The sequence below is a fragment of the Rissa tridactyla genome, chromosome 5, assembly GCF_028500815.1.
Source record: "Rissa tridactyla isolate bRisTri1 chromosome 5, bRisTri1.patW.cur.20221130, whole genome shotgun sequence".
Lineage (NCBI taxonomy): Eukaryota > Metazoa > Chordata > Aves > Charadriiformes > Laridae > Rissa > Rissa tridactyla.
This window is the reverse complement of record NC_071470.1, coordinates 40,389,241-40,414,449: the sequence shown is the minus strand read 5'-3', so window position 1 is coordinate 40,414,449 and position 25,209 is coordinate 40,389,241. Positions and strand designations below refer to the sequence as shown.

General features: G+C 52.2%; 1 protein-coding gene across 1 annotated transcript; it reads right to left on the bottom strand.

Annotated features, from left to right (window-relative positions):
• Positions 1-4,942: 4,942 nt before the first annotated feature.
• LOC128910116 (cytochrome P450 26B1) lies at positions 4,943-24,580 on the bottom strand. The gene is made up of 6 exons (XM_054203010.1): positions 24,310-24,580; positions 21,925-22,149; positions 8,581-8,856; positions 7,277-7,432; positions 6,304-6,585; positions 4,943-5,356 (listed from the first exon to the last, which is right to left on the bottom strand). The coding sequence occupies exons 1-6, from the start codon at positions 24,511-24,513 to the stop codon at positions 4,964-4,966; spliced, it is 1,536 nt and encodes a 511-aa protein (XP_054058985.1). The 5' UTR covers positions 24,514-24,580; the 3' UTR covers positions 4,943-4,963.
• Between the last annotated feature and the right edge of the window lie 629 nt (positions 24,581-25,209).

Here is a 25,209-nt window from a genome sequence, read left to right as displayed (position 1 = left end):
ATGGGGAGGGGAGCGGGGGGGCGGGGGGTGGACAGAAAAGAAATCCCAAAGAGAAAAGGCCAAAAGGAAATTACCTTCCCTGCTATTAAATAGGTGACAGACGGGTATTACAAACGCATCGCAGGTTGGAAGGAAAAGGAAGGGCGAGGAGGTGACACATCAGCCACTTCGGCTCAAGGAGAGGCCAGGAAGGGGACAGGACCATGGACGAGCACAACCGCACGGTGTTTTTTTGGCAACAGCCAGGACATACACGGCAAGACTGCTGTTGGCAGGACACGTCCAGAGTAGCAACTAGGAAAGGAGAGCGGCCGCAAAGCACTAAAGGGAGGGAAAGGAGCCTCAGATCCTCTGGCTGCACCGAAGGGACACAGGCTTGGGTTGTATGGTCATATTTTCCAGCCAACTGCAAAGTGCTATATTAATTCCTCCAGTCCTCGCTTGCCTTTGAACGTGATCATAGGAAGGGTTTGCAGAGCAGCAACATCCTGTTCTCCAACACTCCCACCACAGCCAGGATACTATCAGAGCTTTTTTTTTTATGGGGAGAAGACCAAGGAGACAGAAGCTAATTACTTAAATAATTACCTAATTACTCTAAGCATTCCCAACCACCTCATCTCCACTCTGGGATGGGCGCAGCTGAAACTCCCACCAGTAGCTTGTCCTGTCACATCTCATGCAAAGCACTTCATCCCATCACTCAGGGCCAAAAGTTCCTGAAACGTTTTGAATTTAGGAAGCTCAAAGCAAGCCCTGCTTACAGAAGACTCTGGTACACAGGTTTGCTGAGGAGCTCATTAACGGAGCAGTCAATCTTTCAATAGCCCAAATGGGAGATGACGGGAGGGCTAGGGACAACCTGTATTCTCCCACCTGACCTGTAGCACTCCTGCTGCCCATCACAGGGTCCTTCCCACCTGGGCTACCCTTGGGAAGTGTGTCATGCCTCATCTGGTCCACAACACACATCCTGCCCACCATCCAGCCTCCCAATGCAATCAGTATTTGGGTGTATGTATGTTCTTCAACCCATGGTGGTCTCCCATGCTGTCTCTGTATGGTGTGAGCTCCTGAAAGACCCAGCAGCAAAGGCCAATGCACACAAGCAACTTTCCTTCCCTCCTGCTTCTTTTGTCCAGCCTCTGTCTCTTGCTGGGGAGAGGTAAAAGCTTTGGCCAGAACCCTCAGGGTGGGATGGACCTCAAGAGTGGGGGAACTTTCGTAGGTTGCTCAGGACCATGTCCAGTCAGGCTCTGAATATCTCCAGGGATGGAGACTCTACAACATCTCTGGGCAACTTGGTTCAATGTTTGGACATCCTCCCCATAAAAAGGTGTTTTCTTACTTTTAAGAGGAATTTCCTATATTTCAAGCCGTGCCAGACAGTAAGGCCTCACCCTGGCCATGGAAACTGATAGGTCCCAGGTGGGTGCAAAAATCCCACTTATGGGGTGCCCAGGTTCCCAGGGTGGGAGTGTTATCCCGAGACCCCAAACCAGGAGGCCACAAGCCCTTTGAAAGGAGATGCAGAAGGATATGAAACAAAAAGTTTGGAGATTCAACTCTTTTTATTATGGAAGTCTATAAAATAGCCACATGGATTATTTTTTTTTAAGATCACAAAATACACAACATTCATTTTAATATGCAACACATAATATTATATACATATTATAAACCACATGACTGAAACACATGTTCACACGGCACCAATTTCATAACGAAAAACCCCACAAGTGCTTTTTTCTTTTTTTTAATATTAAAAACAACTGTGATAAAACATATTAATATTTTTCCAGACAATGTTTACAATAAAGAGAAAAAAAATCATATTTTACTAAATAACAAATATTTAACAGCAAAACTTTATACTAAATATCTATTTTGAATTATAACAAAAATAGTACTTATAATAGTTTATAAAGACAGACAAAAAAAATTTGTGTATAAAATAATATTATAGCAAATTGGACTGTGCTAAGAAAAAAAAACAACAAACAATTCTGAGATTCAAAGTGCTTTATTCTGCAAACCCACTGCAGCAACTTTTTTAGTCAAGTTATATTAGTTAGGAATGGAAAAACAAAAGCATGACTTACTTATGCCTAGATTAACTACTCACACACACAAACATTATATATACACATGATGTAAGCATATATATATAATGGATGTATGCATCTTACATTACCGCTCTCCAATCAACCACTCACTCAAAAGCATGTTTGGTTTTCACTTTGTAATGACATTGGAAGTTAAAATAGAAATTTCAGCAAAACCCTTCACTGATTTCCCGTAAGCACAAGCGGGACCGAGCCCTTTCAGAAAAGTCTGCCCAAGAGCTTTTGCTCGCCAAAGTGTGGCGCAAAGCCACCTGTGAGCTTTAACCAGACCTTTTAACTTTGTTGTCTGTTCCCCTCTCCATCTCTCCCCTTTTTCAGCCTCCTCTCCCCCGAGCAGTTTTATTCCCCTGAGAAGTCTCAGAGGGAAATGCAGGCTCCTGGAGAGCACCCTGGCGGTGGGTCTCTGATGGGTTTTCACCCTGCAGCTCCCCCCTGCAGATCATCCACCTCCTGCCCCTGTCCCCATGCCCTACAAGGGCTTATCACCCACAAAGGTCGTGGACACCCTCACGTGCCACTTACCTTTCCCCAAATGTTTGCCCCTGGGAGACTCACCCCTTCCCACCGCACTCAGCTCCATGTTCTCCTTTGCCCTTTGAGATTTTGATTGTGATTAAGCTCCTTTTGTCACCAGGGAAGTTGTCTCTCCATCAAGGCCAAGGAAAATACCTGAAATCTCAACAGTGCCTGAGCTAGCGTTGTGTCACTCAAAATTTCCAAGCTGTCAAACTAGGTGAACCTCTGCTTCAGGGACATGGTACACGTAATTAAAGGCTCCTGAGACCTTGCTTTTGGGTTTGGCACGTTGTTTACCAACCAGAAGGCAAGGTCTGGATTTGAATGGCATCTCCTAGCAGATTGGGAGTTTTATTTCAGGTTAAATCAACCTGAAAATCAAGCTGTGAACCCTGGCATGAGTGGAGACCATCCGCCGGGATGATCCTGGGGGGTTTCTGGCAGCTTGGCTGACGGCAATCCGACCTCAAGTGCTTCCCCTGGCTAAAAAACTGCCTCCCTCCTCCTTGCCCCCACCAGACGATGGGCTGGCAAAGGCAGCCATCACCATCGCTTGCTTCACACTTCCTTCGACCTTCCAAAGAGGCACCCACTCGTCAAAAGCACAACCTGCAAAGCAACCTGGTAAGCCACATCTGCCCCTTAGCCTTTCTTATTTCAACCCCTCTGACTTATCTGGACACCTTTAAAGCAGAAAGCCAAGCTGACCACCCAAGCATGAGATCTTTTCCCATCACGGTTAGGAGAGGTCTCGGCCATGGTCCTTGTCTTGTTCTTTCCACCTCGAAGAGAAGGAGATGGGAGAGGAGTGGGGCTGGGCAGAGATGTCTCAAGTCAGAGAGGAATCTCCCAACCTGCTACTTGGCTCTGGTCTGAACCAAATGCCTGCCGGGGTGCTCAGGAAGCTTTTGCTCTGCACCCATGTGCGAGGCAATGTCCACTTTCAACACAACCCACCCATCGCACACTCAACCCAGAAGCCTCTTGCATGCAAAAACAAAACAAACAAAAAAAATAGGCCCACCCAGCAAATTGAATGCAAGATACCTTGGTGGCTGCTTGTTTGTGCTGGAGAAGCTTTTGGCAGGGCCCCTCTCCCAGCTTAGTGGTGGGACGGGGTGGATAGCTTGCCAGGAAACCATCGCTCAGTCTCCTTCCTGCCAAGTTCTCCCATCACCAAACAAAACCCAATCACGAGACAAACAATGCGTACGTTGGCTTAGTTATAGAGATCACCTTTAATGCAAATGCCTCCCATGGAAGAGGGTGCACTGAAATGAGCAGCTCTGAGCGGGCGGCTTTGCTCAGCCCCCCGGTGCCTGGAGAGCTGTGGTGGGTCGGCAGGGCTATGCAGTTCGGAGGCTGGTGCCTGCACCTTGAAGGAGAGCAAAGGCACCGAAATGCCCCCAAAACAGGTGCCTTTGCATGGGAAAGTGAGGGGCTGCGGCGGGGGAATGGGTGCACACAGGCTGTGTAGCAGCAGCAGGAAACTCAACGAGAAAAAAAGGGCACCCCCCCACCCCAGAGCCCCAAACGCAAACTGCATTTTGCAAAATGCAAATACGCACTTGTCTGAGGCCTCGGAGGGACGTCTCACCGTCTGTTCAGCCCTGGACAAGATACCACAGGGTTTTTCAGTCCCGCAGCAGAGGTGAAACGGCAGCTCCCCCTCCCCAGCCTGCCCCAGCGGGAGAAGGAATGGGAATGGGAACAGGCATCGCTTGCCTCCCCCTCACCCAGGAAAGCCTCCAACGCCCCAAAACCAAAAACACAACCAAACAAATGAACAAAAAAAAAATCCCAAAACCCAACAACAAAAAACAAAACACTGTTATCACCAGCTAATTTAACACTGTTAAAAAAAAAAGATCAGAGGCCACCCGAGAGCCGCCCCGGGACACCAGACCTCTGATCACCAGCTGATTTCCAAAGCCTTTCCTGCAGTCGGGCCTTTGCAGCGCTCCTCCTCGCAGCAGAAGTGTTTTATAGATATTTTTATATATATATATATATATTTATAATATTTAGATACTGTGTATGGTCAGACATCCCAGCTCGACTCGGGTTTTGCAACTCCTTCCTCCTTTCAAATGAAACAAGACGCATGACGACACCCCAACCTTCTCCACACCCCGCAGATAGAGCAAAACAGTTTTGGCAGCTTCACCAGTGGAGAAAGCAGTCCCGACCCAGAGGCTCCGCGAAGCGAGCGTCATGGAGAAGCTTCTCATCCCTCTCTCCTCCCCTCCTGTTCGTCCCCTTGCCCCCACCCCACCCCTCCGTCCCCCGGCCGCCCGTCCCTCGCGCCGCCACCATGGGCTTTACACCGTCGCCCCCAGCATGGCATCTGTCCCTGTCAGGATCTCGTTCTGGTTGGAATCCAGTCCGAAAAATTTGACCTTGAGTCCGTCAACTGGGTGGACCACGGGCACCAGAGTGATTTTGGGAAAAGTCCTGGTGGCGAGCTCGAAGCGGCTGGTGCTGGCCAACTCGATGGCCAGTGCCTTGAGGAAAAGCTTGGCCAGGTGCTTGCCCAGACAGGTCCGTACGCCTCCTCCGAAGGGGAGGTAGTGGAACCTGCCGTCCTTGTCTTCGCTTCGACCCTGCCCGAAGCGGTCAGGATCGAAGACATCCACGTCCTTGAAGACGGGGGCGGTGTCATGGGTGTCCCGGATGCTGTACATGACACTCCAGCCTTTGGGGATTTGGAAACCCTGCAGAGAAGAGGGAAAGGGTGGAGAGAAAACCAGAGTGAGTCAACCCTACTGTAAAGAGAGAGGGAGCGGGAGGATGAGGTAAAGCCATTTCACTTTGTCTGCTTTTTCCCATTTTCTTTGGGTTTATTACTCAAGCATGATGCAGATTTAAAAGAAAATCAGAGAGAACAGCGCACAAGGCAGGGAGATGGGTATCCTGGGTTTATTCCTGCTTCTATCCCAGGGACCCGCTGGATGATCCATTGCTATTTGTTTGCTTTGCGGTCGCTGGCAGGAGTCGCCTACCAGGAACCCTGCGGTGCTTGACTGCCGCCAGGGAAATAGAAGCAGCTTTTCTCGCGCCCGTGCCGTGCCCCACGTGCCAGCCAGCCCTCCCCAGAGCATCCCATGGTTTTGCTCACACCCCGCCGTCTGTCAGCCCCACACACCCAACGCACATGTCAGGGCCTGGGCGATGAGAAATGAAGTGGATTTATCATCCCCTGAGCACTTTAAAAGGTTTCCGACTCAAATCATTACATTAGTAGGATTTACAGTGACAAGCCAGGTCTCAAGATTTTGTTTTGCTAGTAGGAAATTCCAGCCATTGTAGTGAGTAATCTGCCTGTCATCCAGCAGCCTAGAGATGCCCTTTGCAGTAAACCTTTCCCTTGTCACACCCCAGTTTAATTTTTGGCGTCAAACATCGTCACGAGTTGCTCTTTGAAGCACCACGCCTGTCTCCTCTTTGACAGCTCGAATGCATCCCTTCCCTGCCGTGGGCCAGATCCCATCACCCTCCTCTGAATCCAGAGCAATTCCAGCTCCCATCACCAGCAGGACCTAATTTGTTCTCCCTAGGGTCTCATCTAAGCCAGGCTTAAGCAAGCTTTGCAACAAGACGCACAAGGCTGTTTTGGGGAGCTCACAGTGCAGCCGCACCCTGAGGAGATGGCAATACTCACGTCCAGCTCGAAGGTTTGCAGCACCGTCCGGTACCCCCCGGAGATGGGGGTGAAGAGGCGAAGCACCTCCTTGATGACACAGTCCAGGTAGTGGAGGCTGTTGATGTTGTCGAGCCGGAGGGAGCCCTCGCAGATGCAGCCATTGTGGAGGATGCCCTTGCTGCGCAGCTCCTCTCGCAGCTTCTCCAGGACCCGGGGGTGTTTGAGGAGCTGCATGATCAGAGAGGTGCTGGCGCTGGCGGTGGTGGCGTAGGCAGCGAAGATGAGCTCTAGGGTGCCATCCTGAAAGACAAGAGGGAAGCCAGGGTAAGACACGAGGGATGGGCAGATAGACAGACCAGCAGCCATGGCACATCAAGGGACAGGCACACAGGCTGCCGTGGGGCACTTTTTTTCCCCAACAACTCTTCAGCCTGGTCATGTCTAACCGCAAGGTCTCTCCTTGTGCAGGCACAGGTCCTGGATGCGCACCCTGGGGAGCTTGCCGCAGAGCCTTGGAGGATATTGAGGGCCAGACAGGCTGGAAAAAAAGCCCTGAGGATGGCTCTTGATAGCATATGAAGGACAAGTTATGCCATGACCCTGCTGCAGATAACAACCTGACAAGGGCTCATTTGCCCTGCAAAGAAGGCACCATAAGGTGGATGGGTCAAGGGGTAAAGCTGATTAAGGCTGCAAGCGTCAGCAAACTTGTACAGTCTTTTGATATTCCCTGGAAATGCTTTTTAGAAAAGATTGAGCATGATCTGCAAATAAACGTGGCCCATAAGAAAGCAACTGGCTTGTTGGCACCATAGTCCACCAGACCAGGATTCACCCGCAGCTCCAACAACGCACTGTGGTCTCCCAGCTCTCACTGACCATCTCAGGTCTGCCACAAAAAATCCTACTTACACTATCTCACGCTTTGCTCTTTGGGGAGCCCTTGCCCTGAGCACAGCAAGGATAAAGTGACCATGGGGAAGATCTTTACCTTCAGCTCCTGCATGGTTAGCTCCTTGCCATGCTCTTTGCCGCTCTCTATCAGGATGTCCAGCGCATCGGCGTAGTCCTTGCCCTGTGTGTTCTGCAGTTTCTCCTGGATGGCTTTCTCCAACCCCTTCTGCAGCGTCTCGCGTGCCCGGATGCCCTGTGGAGCAGTAAGCCATCAGATCATGCAGGACACAATGCTAGTTGGGCTAGCAGTTGGACTAGACGATCATTGTAAATCACTTCATACTGAAATATTCCGTTCTGTTCTGTTCTATTCTATTCTATTCCATTCCATACCATTCCAGCACCACTATCCCCAGCGCAGCGTCCTCAGGAGCTGGAGATGTGCTCAGGACATGTCTAAGTAATACGACTGCAATTGCAGATGCTCAAAGAGAAGCACAAAGATGCTGAAGTTATTCCCTGGGCAGCAGGAACAAGCCCCGAGCGGGTGAGATTACAGGCAAGAGTAATCAGCACCTACATGTAAATGATAGGTCTGATGTGGGAGCCCCAGTACCGCACCAGTTCACAGGCCTCCGGCTCACCCTGGGATGTACGGCAGTCCCTGGGAAAATCGTCTCTCAAAGGAAAGTCAATTAATCTGAAAGGATCCTCTTCCTGGGAGCATAATGGGCTTCCCGAGCAATTTTATCACCTGGTCTCAGTAAAGTAATTCCTATCTGAGTGCGGCTGCACTGGGCTAACCTGCTGCTGCAAATGCTCCAGGGCTGCAAATGGTTGGGCTCATTCATGTGGTGAAATAACAGTAACAAAATTTGCAGTGAGAATCACAAAAATAAATTTTAGACTCCTGAATTTCTGCTACCAAAATTCCCCATGAAAAAAATACAAATTTTTGCCTGTGGTTTTTTATTACGTTTTTGGTGTGCATCATTCATTGAAAAATGAGAACAGTTCATGAAATTAGAATGTCCACTGATGTATTTTTCCCTGGGGACAGGAGGGAATTAACAGAAGAAGGATCCCACAAACAAAAAAATACAGCAAACCTGCCAGTTACAAGAGAGGAAAAAATACCCATTAAATCAGGGCAAATCCTGACTATGTTCTCTCTAGCATCAAACTGCATGGTTCCTAGCACTCTAAAAACATATGAATGGATCTCCCTCTCCACTCTACCGAAACAAGATTTTGTACCCCCAAAATGGACCTGCTTCTAGAGGTCAGAAGGTGAGAAGAAATCCCACCAAGAACCTGTAGAGATGGGTATTAGCCACCGCCCCATTAATCCCAATAATTTGGTGTTATAGGCTGGGGGAAGACTCATCCCAAATCTCTTACCCTCCTGTAGCCGCTGAAGGGCAGATCCACAGGCAAGGAGAAAACATTCTCCACGAACTGCTGGTAGACATCGAAGAGACGGTTGAGCTCCTCATCAGGGATGCGGAAGCCCAGCAGGACACGGATGGCCATGCGGAAGGTGAGCTTCTGGGTCTCGTGGTAGACATTGATGGACTCAGGGTTGCTGCTCCAGGCCCGAAGGGTGTCTTTGATCACCACCTGGATCTTGGGGAGATAGCTCTCCAGTGCCTCATGGCTGAAGATTTTGGAGAAAACCTACAAAACAGAGTGAGCAGAGATTTCTACACAGTCCCAACAGTCCCCTCCTCTTTGCGTTCTCTAGTAACTAGCTCCTGTCCATGAAAATGGACATCACAGGCCCACTTAGCAGAAGACTCATCATCATCCGGCATCACCAATTTCTAAAATCGCTGCCAAAAAAGGTCAATGGAGAAATATCAGCTAACAGATCTTCCGCAGGGTGATCCCTGCCACAACCATCACAAATGACGGGCCATAACACAATGCAAAAGAGAGACGGGAGGTAACGCTTCACCCCACACGTGGCAGGACGGATGGAGCCAGCTTTCCCACAGCTCCACGTCTCATGGCTCACAGTTACATTCAGCCCCAGGTTTGGATGCCACTAATACATCTCTTCCACGGGGATTCTCTAGTGTCTAACATTACGGTTGCACACACATGCAGACACAGGCAAGCTTTTCTCTCAATGGGAAGCTGTTGCAGTTTCTCCTGCATATCAACCACCCTTTTTTAATATATGTAAAAAATTAAGTAAAATAATTATTTTTGGGGCGTTTAGGATCTATGTGAAATCTGGCTGAACTTAGACAGAGGTTCAAGTGGGGAAGAGAGGTGCACACGTACGCAGAGGCTGCAATCACACACGGCTCATTTCCTTGGGAAACCGGGCGAAAAAACTGATGTCAGCAGACAGTATTAATTTAAGCTCTGCGAGTAAACACTGTGCGGGAGTGGGCCTCCCCAAGTCCCCGATGCTAACGGCTCCTTACTCCAATTTGGGCCAGGGCCCTTGCGTTGCACGAGGAGCTCAGCAATGCCAGGAATGTCCCTTCAGCCCTCCCCGACGCGGCCCACAGCACATGCTTTCATTCGGCATCCCCGCCGCATCCCTCCCAGAGTGTACCGGAGGAAAAAGTGCTGTTTGTTTATTTTTTATTAACCTCCACACACACACATGGGGCGGCGTGCACACACGCACCACCGCATGCCAGGCCTCCGGGAAAACCAAATTAAAACAGGCTCTCAAGGCAGGAGCTGCAAGCCTGTGCAGCCTCCACCGGTGGCCAGTTCCCGGGGGGCTCAATGCACGGTGGGGGGGCTGCAAAGTTATCAAACCAACAAGAGGAGAGAAGTCAAAGCCACCCCCTCTTTCCATGAGCCCCGGACTCACTGGAGCTGTAAATGTGAGAATTTCCTTCGCAGTCAGCACTCAAAGGGAAAGGTAACATTTTCCTGGCTGCGACCCCTCATTGCTAATGCACATCATTTGCTGGGAGTTTGTTTGGTGAAATAACACCTCTGTCCCCTCGCAGCCCTGGGCAGGAGGCTCAACAAGAGCCGCTTCATAACAAGCTGCACTCAGGCTGAGCCCCGAGTAAAACTCATCACACGATACACAGTGGGGCAGAGCTCAGAGGTTCCTCGTGGAAATACTAGCGTGCAAACAGGATGGCAGGAGGAGGGCTGGGAGAGGAAAATGCAAGCAGAACAACAGACAGATCTGCCTGCAGACAGACAGCCATCCCCGGATGGCTATGCAGAGCGAAGGCATGAATGAACGGAGGGGAGGAGTGAATGAATGAACAGCAGGGCCACAGCAAGATCACTGTGAGGGCGCGAGATGGTGCGGCTGCTGCTTTCTGCTGCCTTTCCATGCTTCAAAAGCTATTTTTAAGCCTGGAAAGGGCAGCGATGCTCAGGCAGACCTGCCTGTGTGACGGGGTGAAAAAGCAGCCACTCATAAAAGAAAAGCTGGAGGTGCTAAAGCTGAGTGCCTCAGCTGCCTGGAGAAGATATGAAGGGAGCTGGGAAAGGGCCAGTTCCTGGTGGCCATGAGCAGGACATCAGGCTTTGATGCAGTCCTGGCTGAAGGAGAGCTGGCAGCCATGAGCTGCTCGACAGGGATGGGACAGGACCTCCTGAGTGGGGCCAGCAAAGGGACACCAATGTCTCCCCATCTGGCTCGCATCTGCCCTTCATCCACGATAAGGGGTCTGGGATAAGGACAGAGGCTCCCAGTGAATCACCCCGCTCTCCCCAAATCCTTATCGTGACTCAGTTTCTCCAGCTGAAAGCAGAGCCAATGAGGAGACAGCCTTTGCTTAAGGAGTGCGAAGGCTTGAAGCCTGCTTGAAGCCACCATCCTGATGGAGGTGGCTCCCAACCTGGGGCAAACCCCATCCTCCCCAAGTTCTGCCCAGCATCTCCAACAAAACAAAGTGCTTGGGGACGCCCTGCACCCTGCAAAAAGCTCAGCAGCCCAAGAAATGCCTTTGGTCCCGCTGTGCAAAACTGCTGCTGTGGTGAAGAGAACCAGCTCAGGGCCGGATCCACACCCCGCAGATAAAGCCAGACCCTGAAGAGGAGAGTGCCTGTCCCAAGGAGTAATGTGCAGCGAGGGGACCCTCAGGAAGGCAAGACTGAGCCTCTATGAAGGTCAACACACCACCTGCCCAGCCTGAAAAAGAGGGAGCATTTAGCACTGGACTCAGGAGGATTCTTTTCTTTTTTTTCCACCCTTTTTTGAGTTGTCCGTTTGCTACCAGGCTCCTACAGCCCCAGCTGTCTGCACCCTCCGTCTGCCACAGCCTGCAGTTCACAGCCATGGGGCTGACCGACATGGCGAGCCCTGGCCACGCTGCTGGCTCACTGCAACGTCCCGTCCACTCGCCGCCGCTGTGCTCCACGCCGCCTAATCCCAGATGTCAGCGGATCCTTCCCCAGCCAGACACAAGTCTGGATCCCCTTCCAGTCACCTCCAGTTCAACCCTGCATCTTTCCAGTTGATTAAAAAGGAGGAAAAGGCAGCCAACTTTCCCCGACAAACCTCCGCACGTTTCTAGCCTAAAATTCCTGCGCCCTCTAGTGAAGACGAGCCGAATATCTCAGCCACTCGCCGGAGCAAGACCAGGCAAAGCCAAGGAGCATCAGTGCAAAAAAAGTTGCTCCAGAGCTGCCAAGAGGCAAAACCAGCTCTAAGGGGGTGCTCAGCTCTGCCTACACCGAGATGCAATAGCCCAGCCGTGGTGGGGGTCCGGTCGGGTGGCCTTGGCAGCAGTGCCGGGGCAGTGGCCAGGATTTTTGGGGGATGCTGGAAAGAGCCCCCATTTTTTTCACATTTTGGTATGTCCCAAAAGAGCCAAGGCTGGGGATTTGCTCCATCCAGGGGCATTCATTCACACCTGCACACATGCACTCACCCTGCACCGAGGGAGACACCACCACCCAGCGAGCCTGGCTGGAAACTTCTGAGTCTGTCTCATAGTGGAAACAGGATATTTAAAGATTTATGGTCTTCCTAAGGCAGAAAATTCATTCCCAGTGTCTCAGCTCCAGCATCTCCTGGAGAGGTCCAGCTCCGTGTGACAACGAACTTCCCCCAGTCCTGGCTGGAGAATACCCTAGCCCTGTCCTTAAACCACACCAAAGAGGAGAGGGCATTCAAGAGAAGAGCCCTGAGCTTCAACCCACAGCATTTTCATGCATAGCAAAGACTTCATTTAGCGGCTGGGGTGGAGAGGATTCATCAGGGACAATGCTTTTCATTGTGCTACCATCCCTTGGTGCCAGCTCCAAACACCAGCTTCAGCCCTCGCCTTTTGCCATCCGTGATCTGCAGGTCCCCTGCTCCCACCCGGCACATCAGCATGGCAAAGAGGGAATGGAGCTTTTCCTGCCTCCCCTCCAGGAGGAAAACTTATGTTTTGGGATCAGACACCTGCGTCTCATCCAGCCCGCGCCAGCCAGAGCTGTTGGCCCGACCAAACGAAGGCGTGATTAGCATGGAGATGTTTTCACGAACCAATTTGGCACCCACCAGCAGCTTGGCCGGCAGGACGTGTCAGGAAGCATCCAAAGCGGCGTCTCAACCTGGAGACGTACTGTTTCTTCTACGTTTCAAAGGTCAGGCGGTGTTTGTCCCAACCCTGTCCTGTCGCCACATTATAATGGATGTCTGCCTCTCTCTGGCATCAGACATGGGGCTGCCAGACATAGAGCCCACTGCCATGCTCCAGCGGGCTTGTAAACCATGATATTTTTGGAGCGGGATGAGAAGGCTTATGGGCAAGAGGCTGCCCTGGCATCAGGAGCACAAGCAAAGAGAAAACACAGCAAAGAAGTTGTGAAGACTATGCAAGGCACCGCAAAGAGAAGAGGGCCTCCACAAAACCCCACCGCTGCCCTGACATTCTGCCATCTATTTTTAAAGGGCTTTGCCTTTCACAGGCACATAGCAAAGAGCTGATGCCTTTTCTCCCCGTGCCATAATTGGAAAATGGCGCACATGGACCACTTCAGCGTCTTCTGCCATGCTCCATCATGGGAGCAATCCAGGCCAATTGAGAGGGAAAAGCCAAGAGTTTCAGCTCCCAACTACCCAAAATGAGCAACGCTGGGTTTGCTTATCAAAGCACAGTGCTGCACGCAGAGTGCAGGTGAGGAGCACGGGTGTCTCAGGGGACCTGAAGGCAGCAACCTCTCCCAGGAAGAGGTGCAAGAGCCCCACGAATGCTGTGACTTGTCTCCAAAGGGAGTCTGGTTACAGTAGGTGGAGTCTCCAAACTCAGCCCAAGTGAAGAAAAGAAATGGAGTGCCTTTGTGAAAGGCAGTTTTATTGAAATCTGAATGATTCTCAAAAAAATGTGCTGTGAAAAAAATGTAAAGATCATTTCGGCATCCTTGGGCCACATTGTGATGATCATGCTCCTTTCAGGGTTGCACATACCCGTAATTCTTTACTTTTTTTTTAAACATCTAGGGTTGTGAGAAAGTTTAGCATTTCATATTTCCACTTGAGTTCAGAATAAAAATGAGCCCAAGCACCCCATGTCCCAGCGTCTCAAAAATCTCCACGTCTGAGCATCTCTCCTACAAACCCTCCACATGGCATGGGAGACTTCGCTTTTGATCCAAAAACCCTTTAACAGGCTATCAGGTTAAAGGGGCTGTGATGCACACACGGGGTGGCGGGGGGAGAGCCGGGAACAAGCAGGACACCCTACATCTGCCTCAGCACCCCCCTCTCCAAAGCTGCCATTTGTCTCAAAAAAAAAACAACATTGCCAACAAAAGCAAAATTCAACCAGCTACGTTCAGGGATTTAGGCTTCTTAGCCCACTTTATGGGATACCTAAACACATTGTGGTTTTTCAACATCTGTGTGCCTACACTACCTCTGAATTGCTGCTCCAAGCGCCCTCCCCCCATTTATTGACAAGGAAACCAGTGCATTTGAGAACAGCAAAATTCTCCTTACATATTGTCACCACTTTTCAAGGAGGGGATCACATCACACAGAAGGAAAGAAAAAGAAGATATCACATCAAAGAACAGTGTGGCAAAGAAACAGGAGCTGGGTCCAGCCAGAAGGGATTAGAAAGGTGGTATCAGCTGGCCAAGAAGATGTCTAACAGGGCACGTACCCACTGCCTGTGGTTGGTGTCTTTGGCTGGAGCCATGGAGAAGGAGCATCCTGCAAACCCACCAGGCACAAGGCTTCATGGTCAGAGCAGCCATTCATCAGCGTCAGAAGGCTGGGTTGAGCTGGAATGGGCTATCCCATTTGTTTTTGGACCACAGTGTTAAAGCCCAGATCTGTGGTGTGGAGATGAGAGTTTACCCAAAGCAAAAGAGGAGGAGAGCAGCTTGCCCAGGCAGCAGGGACAGTGCCCCGCCCACCGCTGCAGAGCCAATGGAGGAGAAATATTAGAAGAAAAGTCCCCTTTTTGCTGATCCCCTGCATCTTCCGGGAGAACAGAGCGGGGAGCAAAGGGAAGGGACCCCATGCGTTTAAATAACCCAGAGCATGGACTCTCCCTAGAGACAGAGCTGGACTTCGCAAAGAAACCAGCCTCAAGTACTCTTCCACAGGAGCACTTAGACCTCGGTCCTGCCAAGTGCTCCATGGGCTGGGAGCTGCGCAGAGCACAAGGGGCAGCTGTGCTGGCAGAGGGCATGAGAGGGAAACCGTCGCCCCATGATGCAGCCTGCTCCATCCCAAAGGTGAAATAAATACACCTTTCTGAGGACGTATCTGTCTCTTGGCAGAAATAGGGGAAGACGCTTGGAAAAGCGCTCCCTCCAGCAGCTCTGCAACCAAAATCCTGAGTAAGGTCTTGTAAGACCTCTGTGCATCATATGGGGATGAGCACACATCTGATGGTGCAGATGTCCCTCCTTCTGAACATATGAGCTCCTGCCAACTATCAGAGGCCTCTTCTGAGCTTTAAACTAAACCCAGGGAGGAGATGACAAGGGCTGAGATGACCCAAGGCCACCCTACAAAATTAAGGAAAAGAAAGTTTAAGAGCAAGCTGAGTGACAGAGAGATATATTTAGTGGTAGAAGTGCCACCTGAGAAGTAATGGAGAGCATCATTAATCTAAAACAAAGCACTCGGTCCCCAGGGGGATGAGCGGGATATTACAAACCACAACTCAGCAGGTTGCTTGAGCTGCTTGGAAGGATGGAGTATGATGCAGTAGAAAAACAAAGCTACACAAAGACAGTGTCAGATGGATCCTGAGTCTGAAAAGCTCTCTCCCATGTCTGGGATTAGCTTTTGGCATCCCCCATTCCTGACCAAAAGCGGCGCCTGGACCCATGCAGAGCTATGGGGCTGCAGATTGCAGTTCCACCCAGCACAGAGCACTGAAGCCTGCGGAGGACTTTCATCTTCTCCGTGCCTCACAGGACAACAGCTTCCATCCCAGATGACACAAAAAGGTAGAGAGGTTCAGCTCCCAGGGTTATCCGTACAGCTCCTGAGCTGGAACCATGCTCTGACACAGCACAGTTTCTCAAAGCAGGGTCTGAGCTTGCAGGTCATTTTGGGGTGGAAGGCGCTATGAAAACGCATGAAATTTGTCTTTCAGCCAGGAGTGCCTGTGCTTTGCTTTTTTTTTTTTAATCCATTGGAATTACTCTGGATTTACACCACTGTAGATGACAGCACTATTTGGTCTAAAGTCAATGAGCCAACCTAGCTGACAAATTCTTCCCCAAGACCGCGAGCGGGAGCCCTCCTCCATCAATGAAAGCCTTTTCTCCGGCTTCAGTGGCTTTTGCCCATGGGTTAAATAAAGCTCACGGGGCAATAGCCCGACACGGACATGCTGAGAAGGGGCTGGAGCCGGGCCAGCCGATGGCAGCTGGAATCCAGCCCGCTCAAGCTGATTGATATGATTTGGGGGGGGCTCGGATGGTTTCTTTTCCACCGTGGGATTTACAAGTCACACAGAGGAGGGCAGCGAGGCTGGGTGGAAATGAAAAAAAAAACCCCACACACAAAAAAAAAACAACTAAAAAACCCTCTTAAAAACTTGGGTCAGGGATTTTTGCAGTATGAAAGGTACATTCCCGCCGCCTCCTATCCCTCCTTCCTCCTCCCGCCCTTCTCCCCCATCTCCCTCCTCCCCTCCCTCCCTCCCCCCCAGTCCAGCCCACAGCAGCTGGTTTATATTTGGCTGTAAATTTATGGCCCCTTTTGTGTTCTTAATCCTCTTGCAAACTATATTAAAGCCTCAGACCTTTCTACTTGGTGCTAATAAGCTCAACACTTGTATGCCTCCGAGGCAGAACATTAATTGTGGTGTGTTAATGAATGATGTAGTTTTGGACAGTGAGACAAAACAGGCCGTTTCGCTGCACCACTGTCTGCTTCCTCCTCGAGTCTCCGGGTCTAGGATGTCTACCCAGCCCACGGACTGCTTTTATTTTATTCTTTCTTTTCCTTTTTTAAGCCAGCTGTGCCTATTTTGGGATTACTATGCTGGAACAGAGCATGGGCCCAGCAAGTCCAGTGCTCTCCTGCCAAGGCTGGATGCTTCCGAGGAAAGTCTGAGTCCCACCTTCCCCGTGCACCGTAGCACACCCATGCTGGCAGCACGTATCCTGCATGGGGAAACTCCTTCCTGGCCTCGGGCACTGCTCAGTCTTGACCTAAAACCTAAGGGCCGTGCATCCTGGCCATTTCCAGTTCCCATTTCCTTCTCCACCGAGATGCTGGGGTCCCTCACAGGCAGAGGCACAGGATTGCCTCCCTCTCTGTTTGCTGAACTTCAACTTTCCAATGGCCTTACATCCCATAAAACCAGAGCCCACACTATCACCATGCCTAAGAGCAGATTTGATTTGCCTTCATTACAGCTCGTATTGACCCAGGGATCGGCAGTTTCAAAAGAAACACGTGGTAAATCTGGAGCGACTGCACTGATTTCACTGTGGTTTCACAGGTATAAATGGGAGCTCACAGGTAAAAATGCGTGTCTACAAGGACAGATCTAGGGTAAGATATGAAAAGGACTGAGTGAACAGCCAGGCTGGGACAGGGTACGGCACCGGTGGCGTGGCTTTGACACCAAAACAAGTACAGGATGGGGAGAGCACCAGAAACAGAAGTGTGGAGCAAGGAGCACCCTCAGTCAGGCACCGTCCCACCACCCCATCCCCATGAGTTACTGCAGGAGAGCACAAGCTCCCCTCCATTGCGATGTCACGTCTGACCCCAAGGGACAACATGTGATGGAAAGAGGCAGAGATCTGCCACCAAAAAGCCAGAGCAAAGACATGTCCATGCTCAGCCAGACACAAGAGCAATGTGGCTGTTCATCCCAGTAACCTGCAAGGTGATTTTGAAACAAAAATGCCACCACAGAGAAGCAAGTCACCTTCACTGCAGCACGGGTGGCCCAGGTTCTCTGACATCCACATAAACTCCGTGACCCAACAGCAGTAACAGCCTCTCAGTAGATATTTATCTCAGGAGGGAGGTTGAGGAGTTTTGGGTTGCTTTTGTTTACTACTTGTAAACTGTTCTTATCAACCAGCTTCATCTCAGGCCAAGGACAGAGCCAACGCTGATGACATCTACAATAAAGCGATACCCCTGACGCAGGAAAGCCCTGCTCCCAGCCCCATTCTCACCTTCCGTCCCACCCCACAAGCTGTCACGTCCCTGGGCAAAGTTGACTTTATACCCAGAGACCCCCTTCCTAATAATTGCAGAGTTCATTTCCCAAAAGGGGGAAGTTTTCTCCACTTTATATTAACTTTGACAGCTTCCTGCAGGGGAGCTTTAATAAATACGGGATGAGAAAGCAGAGAGCTGACATAGCTACCAGCTTGTTAATACAGCTTTGTTCCTCCTGAGCACCTTTCACACATGCATCTCAGAGTCCTTTATCAATATCTAGGGGATTAAAGCCTCTGGGATGGAGAAGAGGATATTCATCTGCTTTATGGAAGGGGATATTGAATCTGTACAAGATCCTGAAAAGGAGCTGAGATAAGGACATACCAAACCTGAGATAAGAGCTCCAGAGCCTGAGTTGTCTGATCCAGCTCTGATCCCATCACTGCCATGGGCCAAGTGTCCTACAGCAGATTCAGTAGTGACGGCTGTGGTTTGCTCATCTTGAAGTTACATTGAAGAGCTAAATCTCTTTGGAAGGCTCTGCAATATGCATCCAGCAAAACAGCCAATTTCAATGGCAAGCTACCAGAAACATCATGCAAGAACATGTTGGGGTTAAAGCTCTTTGCTAGAGCTTGTCTTCACGTCTCAGTGGCAATCTGCCCCATCAAGAGGAGACCACGGCTCAATTGCCAGGGAATGATGAAAGAGTATCTGCCATTGCTGCTGCTGCAAATAAATGCAACTCCACTGGCTTTTAGAAAGATTATGCGGACTTATTGCAGGTGGTGACCACGTAAGGGTTGGTGGAACAAGAGCTAGAGATGACCCCCAATGGTTGGAGTGACAGCAGAGGGTGACTCCCACAGCATGGGGTTTCACCCTCCACCTTTCGTCATGTTGACTAGCACCCTACACCACAAGCAGCCTCACGAGAAATTATACCTCATGTACAATTTCTGGCAAGACCAGAGAATGAGAAGCCACTTCAGAGCAAGTGAAGGCTCAAGCTCAGAGCTGAGGCAGAAGACAGAATTTGAGAGGTGGATGGAGCTACTGCTCCAGAAAGCCCCACAATGCTTTAAACTGAATTATCAACAACTTAAAAGGTTTCCCAGGAAATTCTACTGCTTTTTTTCCATGGAGCTTTCAGACTGCTGTGATTCTTTTAATATTTCTATTAATACTAGCATCCTTACTATGAAAGTTGGTGAAGTCTGTGAAAAACACAGTCTTCTGCCAACAGATTATTTGTTCAGTTCCCCAGAGGGTCAAGAGAAAGGTATGGACTAGGTACCTGAGAGAGGTACCTGAGAGAAAAACTTCTACTGAGAAGGAACAAGTTTAAATGCTTCCACAACAAGCTTTAAGTGCTTCCACCTCAGACCTCTCACAGTCTCAGCAGCAGGGTGGGGAGAGTTCAAAGTCAACGCCATTTAACAGCAACAAAAGCTCAGGGCTAATGAACTCAAAAGACGCCGGCAATTTCTGACGGTAGAAGGCACCTGGCCTGGTAATAGCTTTAATCTGGTCATCGCAATCTCGCCAAGAACAAAATGATCTATTTTCTTCCTCTTAGAAGCAGTTTCACCCTATCTCCACGTGCGCAACTCACTCAGTCCAGGGCGAGGGATGGTTTGCGTAGGGGAGAAGGCAATTCAGGAGGCAGCCGGGCTCGGGGAGCACCCAAGGGTGCGTGACACATGAGATGCTCAGCCCCGCGGGAACAGTAACTGAGAGGAGACCAAGCGAAGGAGTCAGAATAACCTCCTGCTTTCAAAGGGAAGGGAAACAGCTGAGGCCGGCATACCTAACCTGTGCTGCTGAAAGAGAAAGCTTTAAAAACAATTAGCTACTGTAGCATCCCCAGTCCCGCTGATATGGGGAAAGCATTTGCTTTCAGGAATGATAGAGCTCACAGCAGAGGCAAAGTGTGTGAGCAGGAGCAGACATGGCTGTCAAGGGTCATCCCAGGACAGTGTTTTGCCAAAGTACCTGTTCTCAGGAGGCTTTAGCCATCCCTTAAGCAAGAATTAGGATCCTTGCCAGCTTGGGATCACACCTGATGCCAAAATCAGGAACGCAAAAGGGATTTGAGGGGGACAATAGAGATCCAGACCAGACTTCGGGCTCAGAAAAATCGGAAAGCATTGGGATTCACAGTTCAGGGTGGGACACATTTTTCCCACTAGGTAAAAACACAAAAGTGAAAAAAGCAGGTATAAGTACCGAGGGAGAGAGGCTCTCCCCTTTCTGTGCTGCTGGTATTGCTCCTTGCTGGTGCTGGCACTCCCCATCCGAGCTGTGGTACAAATTATAAGTCCATCAGGATACCACAGAGGTCAGGCCTCCCTTTTCCATGACCCCATTCCCATAACCCACGCTCTCCTCGCCTCCCCCAGCATCTGTTCCTGAGGTCTGAATTCCACGGTTTCATTAAGGCGATTGCAACCAAAGGCCTTCAGCTACCCACTTTTCAGTAGCAAAAAATTATCTTGCTGTGCAGAAGATAAAAGAAGCAGCAAAGGAGCGTAGAAGACCTTCAAATCACCAGCTGCCACTGGTAAAACCTCCCTTAATAGGAAATAAATAGGAGCCAAAACTGCTGCCTTGCTCCTGCTGCCAGAGGAAACAGCATTGCTCCCCGTTTCCTTGCACCTCTCCTGCCGCAAATTATGTTCCATGATGGAAGGAGCCCCGTGAACTATCGCCCTTTCTCTTTGACAGCAAGGTTGGAAAAAATATCTCCCTCCTTAAGAAAAAAAAGAAGTAGCCCAAGCAAAGGGGGGTGTAATTGCAGACATCGAGTTTTCCCAGGTCCCGGGTAGGGATTGACACCACGTTTCTTGTGGTAGCACTTGAGGCTCAGCTGCCAGCACATTAAAAAATGTGACTAATGGGTGTCATGGGGTGTTTGTTTTCTCATCTTCTCCCCCAGGAGAAAAGAGTGAGGGACTGGGTTTGATAGGAATTTTATAGAAATATATACGCCAAAATAGGAAATCCTGCTGGAGCAGAGAGAGGAGAGCAGACCTTGCCTCAGGCAGGGACTGGGACAGACTCTTGGCGCTGGCTACCACACTCCCCTTGCAGGGAACGATGTCTGGGCACCGCAGAGAGGGGGGCAGACACATTACCTTCACCTCAAATCCACTGCCTGCCCCGACCCAGCTGGGAAAGAGCCTGTCCCGGGGAGGACGGGATGCGAAAGCCATCACCCATGCCGCCATGCCAGCCTGCACAGGCTTGTCACCTTTGCCACCGCCTTTGCTGATGGGGAGACATGAGGGTGACCCCCTACATCTGCTTGGGCTCAACACCCCCTGAAACCGGGGTGCCCTACACTACCTGCCTGCCCTGGGGTCTGTAAGGAGGGTCTCACCCCAGGACCCCCGAGGGGGTGAGGTGAGGCAAGGCCCCGCAGGGTCTCAGCACCCACCCCGCCCCCCCCGCCCCCCAGCTCAGTCTTCCCCCCGCACTTCACCCCAGGACCCTCATCAGTGCCCCAATTTCCCTGAAATCCAATGGAACACCCAGCGCCATGAGACACACACCCCCCCCGCCACCCAACAAACACAAACCCCGCGGGGTCTGCCCACGACACCTCTCGGCGGAGCCTGGAAATAGGAGGGGGCCCCCCGATTCGTTGCCCCCCACACTCGTTGCCCCCCCTCCGCCCCACGCCGCGCGGTGCCCGCCGGTTGCATCGCCCTTTTAAGAGCCTCTGGGACCGCGCTCGGCGCTCGGCTCACGGCAGCGCCCGCCACGCGTGACACCGGTTGCGGGGGGCTGGTGGGGCGCTGATGGCGGGGGGGGGCGGGGAGAGGGGCAGCACCTCCGTCCTCAGCAGCGACCTGCGGGGCAGCCCCGCGTGTGACACTCTCCCCCCGCTTCCCCCGCTCACCCTCTCTCCTCCCCATCGCCCTTTTAAATTCCTCAAAGGCATCGAGCGGGGACACGGCGTGGGGGAGGAGGGGGGGGGGACACGGAGGGGGCACGCGGGACCTCCCACGCACGAGGGCTCCGCGGGGAGAGGGATGGGGGGAAAAGGAGAGGAGGGCGAGAGGGGAAGGAGGGAGGGAGGGAAGGAAGGGGGTTCCCCCGCCCCACGCACCCCCCCACCACCATGCACCCCCCCCCCCCCCCGTCTCGCGTGGGTGCCTCACCTTCCTCTTGTGGCGGTGGATGTCGCCGATGGAGTTGGCCACGGTGTTGGGCCCCAGCAGCATGCGGGTGCTGCGCGGCCACTCGGTGCTCACCAGGTGGTGCTCCCCCATCAAGATCTTCCGCACGTTCTCCGCCCCCGTCACCCGCACCAGCGGCCGCCCCAGCAAGTGCGTCTTGAACACGTTCCCGTACTTCTCCCGCCGCGAAGACTGGAAGCAGGAGCCCTGCGGGAAGGGGGGGGAGGTGGGGGACAAAACACGAGTTGGGGGGGGGGGGGGCTGTGTTACCGCACTGCCTCTACGCGCCCGCGCAGCTTGCACCCCACGGCGCGGCGGGGAGCCGCTTTGGGGGGCGGGAGACGGGGGGGGGCGGAGGGGGGGTGTCCTCGCGCCTGCAGGTTTGGGGGTGAACCCGGCCGGGGTAAGGGGCAGAAATGGGGGAGAGTGGGGTAACCCCGACATCCCACTCCCGCACAACCCGGCTCCCACCGACAGGGCGCCCGGCGCTGCCGGCGGCGTGCCCGCTCCTCCCGCCGCCCCGGCGGGGGTCGGTGCCCTCCACCCCCTTTCCCTCTCCTCCTTTTAACTTCTACCGTTACCTCCTCTGGCACTTTTTAACCTTTTTTTTTTTTTCCCTTTCTCTTTTTTTTTTTTTTTCGCTCAGGCTGAATTTACTCGAAAGGCTGCAATTTGCCTAAGTAAATCTCCAGATTTGAGAGGGTTTAATAACTTTCCCACATGCTCCGGGGGCTTTTGTCAGCGAGGAGGCGGATGGAGCCGCCGGGAGGGGGGAAGGCGGGGGGATGTCCCCCCAAAAACCCCATCCCGAGCGGGGAGAATAGCTGCGAGCGCCGCAGCTCCGCGCCCCGGCGCTGAGTTGTGAGTGCGTGTGTTTATTTTGAAACAAAAGCGCGGTTGTGAATTTCAGATGTTCAGGTGACCCTGTTTCTTGATCTGCGTAAATATAATTAAAGTCCTTTTTGTGGCATTAATAAAGAGTTATTTGTACACCATTTCCAGGGCAGCACAAAGAGGACCTTTATGTGGGAGAAGTTTCGAATGGAGTCCAATTTATACAAAATTTTGTATTTTTAGCCCTGGACTCTGTTTGGACGGAGCCTGTGGAAAAGCGAGAACCCTTTTCTGGTCCCCCTGTAAAAATCTGATAAATTTCTTTAAAAAATAAAGCCCTATTGAGAGCGTGCGGTTAACCCCTTCGGCGCCGCTGGCGGGGAGGGGGCCGGCCGGGGAGCGGGGCTGCCGCGCCGGGCTCCCACGTCGGGGCTTCCCCGGCGGCGGGGGCGGGGGGGGAACCGGGGGACGCCGCAGCCCTCGCAGCCGGGACCGGGCTGCCCTGCCCCGCCGCGGGCTCTGCCGTCCCCTCGGCGCGCCCGTCAATGAAACGCGACCTTCGCTGGCGGGAGCATCCTCGCCAGGCTTCCATTTGCTTATTATTATTTCTATTTTGCCCCGCGAGGAGGGAGCGGGAAACCCTCGGGCTAATTTTCCTCGGGGGTTCCCTCCTGGGATGCTGCGAACCGCGGGGTGCCCCCAGCCCGGCCCGCGGCTCCCCCCGCAGCGGGGCACTCCTCGGCCGCCTCCTGCCTCCTCTCCACCTCCCTTTTTTTTTTTTTTTCTTCTCCCCCCCCTCTTTTTTTGGCAGTCACCCTCTCGCAACGCGGTCCGAGGGGATCCCGCTCCGCCCGCCGCTGTTCAACATTTAGCAAGGTTAATCCCGGGTTAATCTACCGATTACCTCCGCGGGCTTCCCCCAAGACCGGACCCGAGCCGGGCGGGTTGCGAACCCGGCGGGAGCAGCCCCGGGGACGGGGATGGGACGGCTCGGGGAGCGGGGGGAGCCCATTGCAGGGGCGTGGGGTGGCGAGCGGGAGGATGCGATCCGGGGAGCCCCGCGCCGTGCCCGGCGACATCCACCCTCGCCCCGGGGCTAACTCGCACCCCCGGGCTACCTCTCACCCCCGGCTTTATTATCCTTAATTATTTTTTTTGCAAGTATTTAGGCGCGGGGGGAGGGGCGGGGGGGGGAGAAGATTTTGGCAGCGCAGGGGAGACCCCGAGCCTCCTTTCCGGCCCCGAACAGCCCCCGCCGGGGGGAACCCCGCACCGCCCGGCCGGGGAGCGCAGCGCGGCGGCCGCTCCGGGGCGAGACCGGCCGGGCCTGGCTCCCTCCGTTCCGCCCCCCCCGCGCCAGCCGCCACCAGCCCCCGGCCCCAGCTACCTCCCCAGCTCGCCGGGAACCCGCATGATGCAATCGAAAGGAAAAGAAAAAAAAAAAAAAAAGAAGAAAAAAAAAGCCCTAAAAAAAAAAAAAAAGCCGGTCCCAGCCCACCTTCCAGGGAGGGAAGGGAAGGGAATCCTCCTTACCTGCAGGAGCCAGTGGAAGGTTTCTCCGATTAAAGGGAATCCCATAGAGCCTTTAGGGATTGGTAGCTTGCAGGTTTTGTCGCGGGTGGCAGCCCAGCGGAGCTGCCACAGCTGTTGGGACACGGCCAGCAGCAAAGTCAGTGACACCAAGCACGCCGCGAGGGTAGCCAGTGCCGAGACGAGATCAAAACTTGCAAAAAGCATATTTGGAAGAAGGAGGAGGAGGAGGGTGGGGAGAGAAACAGCCCCTTGACAGGCACCACACTCGCACCCACACACACGCACGCACGAAAAGAGGGCGATTGCGGAGCGCACGCTAAACCCTGCCTGGGGGGTCCTGGGGCGGGGGGGGCCGGGCTCGCCCCCCTCTCCGCTGGCAGGTTAGAAAAACAACAGGAAAAAAAAGGGGGGAGCGGGAGGGGGAGGAAAAAAAGAGGGGGGGGAAAAGGGCAAAAAGCAGTTTCTCCTCTGTCCCTCTCTGAAAACTTTGTTCTTGTTTGGAATAAACTTGACAGAGTGACACAGGGGGGGAAAAAAAAAGCAACCCACACAACACAAAAAGAGAGGGGTAAAAAGAAAAGTTTTAAAAATAACCCCCAAAAACAAGAGAGACCCCAAAAGAAGGGGTTGGGGGAGTAGTCAAAAACTCGAGAAAAAAAAATGAAAAAGAAAAACCCTGGAGTGAAAAAAAAAGACCCCAAAAAGTCCAAATGCAGATGCTCTGGCTTTTGCTCGCTTTCAAGGCAAAGTCACACACACCAGAGGGGAAAAAAAAAGTAAAAAAAAAAGAAAGGGAAAAAAGGAGCGAGATTTTAAAAAATGTTAAAAAATCATAAAATAATTCAGCCACGACCTGGAGAGATGGAAGAATTAAATAGCTATATATATGTATCTACACAC